The 7717-nt window shown below is 48.8% G+C and overlaps 1 protein-coding gene across 1 annotated transcript in view; it reads right to left on the reverse strand.

Moving 5' to 3' along the window:
- The window catches only part of LOC125451306 (beta-1,4-galactosyltransferase 1), a 43760-nt gene extending 37341 nt beyond the window's left edge, over window positions 1-6419 (reverse strand). Inside the window, exon 1 of the mRNA XM_048528290.2 lies at window positions 6059-6419. Within this exon, the coding sequence (XP_048384247.1) occupies window positions 6059-6341 (283 nt within the window). The 5' untranslated portion in view covers window positions 6342-6419. The remainder of the gene's footprint in view (window positions 1-6058) is intronic.
- Window positions 6420-7717: the final 1298 nt, after the last annotated feature.

Below are 7717 nucleotides of genomic sequence, written 5' to 3' on the forward strand. Positions count from 1 at the left end.
TGAAATTCCCCATCCACAGTATTCTGTACCCATGTCATCCTTATGGTCCATTCAAGTGAGGAGAAGTACTGATTCAACAGCTGACAGAAGGCAGTCACTGGAGTTGGCAAGTTTCCTTGTTCTATTTGATCTGATACTGCAAGACTCCCTACGGTTTGGGGTTAGGAAGAATAAAAGGTGACTTCATTGAGGCATACAAGTTCCTGAAGGACCTTGACACTTGCATGGAAAGATGCTGTCACGAAGAGAGGGTGTGTTAACGGTTACTGAGGCATGAACTATTAAAAGGAACAGAACCTTCAAAACACAAAGGGGATAGCAGGCAAAGAGAGCATGCTGGAGCTGGTAAAACACTGTAGTATGATCTGTTGAAAATGAAGGCTGGTGCACACAAACGATTGGATAGGGAGAATCCTATCAAGGGGTCCTGGGAAGGAAGGGGTGACAGAAGTTCATAAAATGAATATAATAAGTTGGAGGACCCTCTACACCATGGCAAGTGGTAATTCTCAGCTGACGTAAACAGAAGACATTACAACGAGCAGACATATGTAAAACTGCATCATCAGAACAGATGCGACAGAGACGAAGAAACTGGGAAACTGGAATGACAAGTTCATAAGGCACAGGAGCAGAATCAGGCAGGGTGCGCTCCACTATTCAATCGTGGCTGATATGTTTTCCAACCCCATTCTCCTGCTTTCTCCCCATGTCCTTACTAAGGAAGAAACTAACTCTGACGTAAGAACTTGGCCTCAACAGCATTCTGTTGCAAAGTCAATGAGCCCCACTGATTCACTACCCAATGGCTGAAGAAATTCCTCCTTAGCTCTGTTCAAAAGGGTCACCCCCTCACTTTAATGCTGTGCTTTCGGGCCCCAGTCTCTCCTACTTGTGGAAACAACTTTTCCACATCCATCGAGGGCTCTCAGTATTTTCTAAGTTTCAACAAGATCCCTTCTGATCCTTCTAAACTCCACAGTAGACCCAGAGCGCTCAACCACTCCACATACGACAAGCCCTCCATTGCCAGGTTCATTCTTGTAAACCTCCTCTGGGTTATCCTCTAATGCTAGCACATCCATCCTTAGGTCTCAGACACAAAATTGCTCTCATTTTCCCAAATGCGGTCCTACCAGTACCTTTTACAGCCTCAGCAGTACACTTCTGTTCTTGTATTCTAGTGTTCTCGAAATGAATGCCAACATTGCATGTGCCCTCTTAACTGCCAACTGAGCCAGCATGTTAACCTTAGGAGAATCTTGAACGAGGACTCAGGTGTCCCTTTGTGCTTCAGATTTTCAAAGCCTTTCCCGCTTTAGAAAATAATCTAAGCCTCTATTCTGCCTCAAGTGCATAGCCTCACGCTTTCCCACATTGTATTCCATCTGCCACTTCTTTGCCCACTCTTGTAGCCCGTCCAAGTCCTTCTGCAGCCTCCCTACTTCCTCAACATGACTTGCCCCTCCACCTATGTTTGTATAATCTACAAATTTAGCAACAATGCCACAGTTCTTTTGTCCAGATTGTTAATGTATAACATGAACAGTTATGGTCACAACACTGACCTCTGTAGAACTTTACTGGTCACTGGCTGCCATTGCAAAAAGACGCCTTTATCCCTACCCTCTGTGAGTCAGCCAATCCTTTATCTACATCAGTAGATCTTCCCTAATGGGTTCTCATTCTATTTAGCAGCCTTCTGCGTCACCTTGTTAAAGATCTTCTGGAAATCCAAACAGATCACATGCACTGGCTCTCCTTTATCTATCATGCTTGTTACCTCTCAAAAGAATTCTAACAGACATGTCATGAATGACCTCCCCTTGATGAGGCTGTGCTGACTCAGCCCTATTTTGTCATGCACTTCCAAATCCTCCACAATCTCATCCTTAATAATGGATTCTAAAATCTTACTGACGACTACGGTCAAGCTAACCAGCCTATATTTTTCTGTTTTCTGCCTCCCTCCGTTCTTAAACATTAGCCATTTTCCAGTCCTGTGACCTGCCCTGACTCCAGCAATTCCTAAAAGATCACTACCAATGCATCTACAATCTCTTCAGAATTCTGCGTGTATGTAGCTTGTCCTGAGGAAAGCTTGCTAAGCAGAAATCCCTTCCAAATAATAGCTATATGCAGGATATGTTCCCAACCAGTAATTTTTACATTATAAACCTGCTGACAGCCTTAAATCAAAGCAACTCCAAAACTCACTTCCTGTTAGCCACTTAAGTATCCCAGGCTCCCCTTTCTGCCAATTCTACTCCTCAACCTGCACTGTTCTACCCATTTCCTACTCAACTTTCACATAGGGGCAAGCAATGAGCTGGGGAGGCTGAGAGGCAGCAAAGGAAAACAATTGCACATTCTGAAATCAGAAATTGCTGAGAAACTCAGCGGGTCTGGAAGTATCAGGGAGAAAGTGGTGTTAGTGTTGAGTCCAGTGACCCTTTTTCAGAGATAGTGGGAACTGCAGATGCTGGAGAATCGGACATAAGGTGTAGAGCTGCATGAACATTGCAGGCCAAGCAACATCAGAGGAGCAGGAAGGCTGACATTTCAGGCCCAGACCCTCCTTCAGAAACGGGAGAGCGAAAGTGGGTTCTGAAATAAATAGGGAGAGAGGGGGAGGCAGATAGAGGAGAATATAGGTGGAGAGGAGACAAACAGATCAAAGGGGCAGGGATGGAGTTAGTGAAGGTGAGTGTAGGTGGGGAGGTAGGGAGGAGACAGGTCAATCCAGGGAGGACGGACAGTTCAAGGGCGTGGGTTGAGGTTAGTAGGTAGAAGATGGGAGTGGGGCTTGAGGTGGGAGGATGGGATAGGTGGGAGGAAGGATGGTTAGGAAGGTTGCGGGGGGGGGGGGGGGGAGAGAGAAGAAGAGGAGAGATGAGCGGGGTTGGTTTTGGGATGCAGTGGGGGAAGGGGAGATTTTGAAGCTTGTGAAGTGCACATTGATATCATTGGGCTGCAGGGTTCCCAAGCGGAATACGAGTTGCTGTTCCTGCAACACCCCACTGACATCCTCATCCACTTAGCCGAACTCGTCCTCACCCTCAACAACTTCTCTTTTAATTCCTCCCACTTCCTACAGACAAAGGGTGCGGCCACAGGTATCCGCATAGGCCCAAACTATGCTTGCCTCTTTGTAGGTTACGTGGAACAATTCCTCTTCTGTACCTACACTGGCGTTAAACCCCACCTCTTCCTCCATTACATTGATGACTGTATCGGCACTGCCTTGTGCTCCCATGAGGAGCTCAAACAGTTCATCTACATCACTCCAACCCAACCTTAAGTTCACCTGGACCATCTCTAATACCTCTTTCTCCTTCCTGGGCCTCTGTCTCCATCTCTGGCAACCACCTAGAAACCGACATACATTTCAAGCCCACCCACTCCCACAGTTACCTAGAACACACCTCCCCCCACCAAACTTCCTGCAAAAATGCCATCCCCTATTTGCAATTCCTTTGCCTCCATCACGTCTGCTTCCAGATGAGGCATTCCACTCCCACACATCTTAGATGTCTTCGTTTTGAGGATGTAACTCACCCCCCACCTCAGTAGTCGAGAAAGCCTTCGACTGTGTCTCCTGCATTTCCCACAACTCATCACTCACACCCCCTCCCCGTAATAACAACCAAAACAGAATCCCCCTCATCCTCACGTACCACCGTATCACCCCAACAACCTCGGGATCCAACACGTCATCCTCCGACACTTCCACCATCTGCAATCCAACACTACCAAAGACATTTTACCCTCGCTACCCTTATCTGCTTTCCGGAGGGACCAGTCTCTCCAGGACTTCCTTGTCCGCTCCACACTCCCCTCCAGCCCCATCAGACCTGGCACTTTTCACTGCAACTGCAGGAAGTGCTACATCTGCCCCTACACCACCACCCCCCACCTCACCCCCATCCCAGACCCAAGACTTTCCACATCAAGCAGATGTTCACCTGTACGTCTGCTAATGTGGTATTCTGCATCCGCTGCTCCCATTGTGGCCTCTTCTACATTGTGGAAACCAAGCGGAGGCTTGGGGACCGCTTTGCAGACCACCTACATTCAGTTCACAACACAAAACAGAATCTCCCAGTTGCAAACCATTTCAACTCCCCCTCCCATTCCTCAGACGACATGTCCATCCTGGGCCTCCTGCACTGCCACAATGATGCCACCCAAAGGTTGCACGAACAGCAACTCATATTCCGCTTGAGAACCCTGCAGCCCGATGGTATCAATGTCGACTTCGCAAGCTTCAAAATCAACCCCCCGACCGCATCCCAAAACCAGCACAGCTTGTTCCCGCCTCCCTAACCTGTCCTTCCTCCCACCTATCCCCTCCTCCTATCTCAACCCCCATCTCCTACCAACTAACCTCATCCCACCCCCTTGACCTATCTCCTCCCTACCTACACTCACTTTTACTGACTTCATCCCCGCCTCTTTGATCTATCTGTCTCCTCTCCTCCTATCTTCTCCTCTATCCATCTTCCTCCCCCTCTCTCCACAATTCAGAACCCCCTTCCCCTCCCCCATTTCTGAAGAAGGGTCTAGGCTCAAAAACATTGCCTTCCTGCTCCTCTGATGTTGCTTGGCCTGCTGCGTTCATCCGGCCGGACCCTTTTTCAGAATGGATCATCAGACCCAAAACATCAAAATTAGGCTTCTATTCATTGGAGTTTAACACGGTGGCTCAGTGGTTAGCACTGCTGCCTCAGCACCAGGGGCCCAGGGTTGATTCCACCCTCAGGTGACTGTGTGGAGTTTGTACACATTCTCCCCCTGTCTGTGTGGGTTTCCTCTCACAGTCCAAAGTTGTGCAGGTTAGGTGCACTGGCTATGCCAAATTGCCCACAGTGTTCAGGGATATGTTGATTAGGGGGATGGGTCTGGGTAGGATCTTCTAAGGGGTGGTGTGGACTTGTTGGGCCTGTTTCCACGCTGTAGGGATTCTAATGATCTAAAAAAAAAGTGTTTTTGTACAGCCGCAGAACCCCTATCGGAGAATCAGGTTCAAGTCCTACGTGCTCTAGGTGTGTAATCATATCTCTGAACAGGATATTATAAAACCACCAAAAGAATGAGTCAATCTTCCAGAGACATGAAAGATTCAGACGTGGACAGCAAAGACAGAGAGAGGCTAGAAACTGATAGGGTCCCTTCAAAAGGAAAACCAAGGGAGGCAGCTTCAAAACAAGCAGTTGCCCAAAATTAAATCAAAAAGTGAGGAAAAATATATTTTCTGAAAGGTTTGCAGGATTTTATTCTGCCAGAAAGCCACTGGCTCACTGAATACGTTGAAGGCTGAGCGACAGACTTTTAATGAAAAGCACTCAAAGGTTACAAGGGTAGCCAGGCAGAAAAGTTCGATCAGTTGCAGATGACAGAGAACCTAATGACCTAGTCCTGCTCCTCAGTCTCACGCTCGTTCACAGCCCAGCAAAAAAAAATTCGGGCGGATTTTGCAAGGAAATAGAGACGTTACAGCGTAGTCTCGTCAGCTTCTCTCCATTATCCTGTCTGCAGGTCCTGTCAGCTCCTGCTGGGGTTCTCCAAAGCTTCCCCTTAAAAGGTGATTTAAGTTTCACTGCCAGTTGGGAGACGGTGAACAGCTCAGGGAGCGGGTCACATTTAGAATCGGGGAGGGTCGGGACGGGAAAGATATGGGATGGGGCAAGGGGGAAAATAAAAGAGAAGGCGATTTGGAGTTGGACGATGAAGGGACTGGATTTTAAAAGAGGGGCTGTTGGTTACGAACCCCGTTGGTGCTTTAAGAGGAGAATGGGTGAAGTGAAGGTACATTTTTAAGACTCAGCTGACTGGACGTCTGAAACCCAAACGTTAACAAAATAACAGGACTGACACAGAACTGTAACGTTAGAAAAAAAACCCCAGCAGCTGCAGGAAATAACCGCTAGGTCTGTAAATCCAGCTGCGTTATTCGGTTCTTTCCCTCGGGGGGTCGACAAATAAGAAGAGGCGGCTCGCGGAAATAAATAGAAAATTAAACAGCAACCGTCCACCCCCTCCCCTCGAGGCCGCTTACTCAGATGCGGTGAAGTGTCCGGACACGGCTGCAACGGCAGGCGAGGGGGAGACGGGGACTCGACGCTGCCATTGGCGTTTGTGGTGTTGGGGACCGGGCCCGCCGCTGTGCCGATCCCGTCCGCCACCAGGAAGCTGCCGAAGCGCCGCACCATCTGCCCGCTGTAGACGTGTATGTCCAGGTAGTAGAGCAGAGTGACGGCGAGGTGAATCCCGCTCAGCACCATCACCGCCAGGCACGTCACGTGGAGCCCACGGCCCGGCATCACCGAGCTCAGCGCCATGCTTTGCCAAGCACCACCACCGTCCGCGTACTGGCGGCTCCGCTCCCCGTCGGGGAAGCCTCCAACGACGGCTCGGAAGCCAACCCGGAGGAGGGGGGGGGGGGGGTTGGGCCCGCGAGATAAACCAATCAGAGACGGACCACGTGCCGGGTGGGTTCGCCAAACCAATCAGAGCCGCGCCAGCTCGGGAAGCCTATCAGAACCGGGATGGTTTGGTTGAGGGGGGGGGTTCGCCAATCAGAGCTAGGCCTTTTCGGAATACCGGGCCATTCAGGTCCTTCGGACTAGAGCCAATCAGAACCTGCTATCTTCGAACATTAGCCAATCAGAACCGGGTCCGCTGGTAGAGAAAATTGGTGCGGTGTTCGTGGGAAGGCTGACCGGATCTGAAACTTTTGAGATAATAAAGTGTGAAGCTGGATGAACACAGCAGGCCAAGCAACACAACGTCAGCTTTTGTGCTCCTGAGATGCTGCTTGGCCTGCTGTGTTCATCCAGCTCACACTTTATTATCTTGGATTCTCCAGCATCTGCAGTTCCCGTTATCTCGGAAACACTTAACTCTGATTTCTCTCCTGAAATGATGCCAGGCCTACTGAGCTTTTCCAACGACTTCTTTTCACGTTCCTGATTTCCAGTAGCTATAGTTCTTTCAATTTTTTTTTAAATGGAGCATGGTTCTATCGTGAAAGATCCAATATTCGAGACGTCTGGAAAACTGACCAACTAACCAATCAATGTCACCCCTAGGAAAATGCAACAGTAGCCCCATTGAGGGACAAGGGGAACCAGACTGGCCCATAATCCTCAGAGTGTGAACCAGTCAGAAGAGCAGTGGCATTTAAAAATTCTTTCATGTAGTGTGAACATCAGGCTAGGCCAGCATTGACTGCTCATCCCTCATTGTCTTTGAGAAGGCAGTGATTGTATTTTTGAAGCAGTCCTCAGGGTGTTGATCGATCCACAGGACTATTGCAGAGGGTGTTGCAGGATTTCAATCCATGTGCCCTCAAGAGCTATCACTTGTGACCAGGAACACATCGTTTTTAGAAACAGTAGGAACTGCCGATGCTGGAGAATCTCAGACAACGAAATGTAGAGCTGGATGAACACAGCAAGCCAAACAGCATCAGAGGAACAGGAAAGCTGATGTTTCCGGTCTAGACCCGAAAGTCAGCTTTCCTGCTCTTCTGATGCTGCTTGGCCGGCTGTGTTCATTCAGCTCTACACCTTGATGTCACACATCATTTTTAGTTCCTTGACCATCAAATCAAGTCCCATTGGAGTTACATATTCAGGCACTATAATAAATCATTTTTGTAGTGTTAAGCATAAGCCTGACAAAGACACCTACAGGAACCCCAACATTAAACTAC

Source organism: Stegostoma tigrinum, chromosome 3, assembly GCF_030684315.1.
Source record: "Stegostoma tigrinum isolate sSteTig4 chromosome 3, sSteTig4.hap1, whole genome shotgun sequence".
In the NCBI taxonomy this organism is placed as follows: Eukaryota; Metazoa; Chordata; class Chondrichthyes; order Orectolobiformes; family Stegostomatidae; genus Stegostoma; species Stegostoma tigrinum.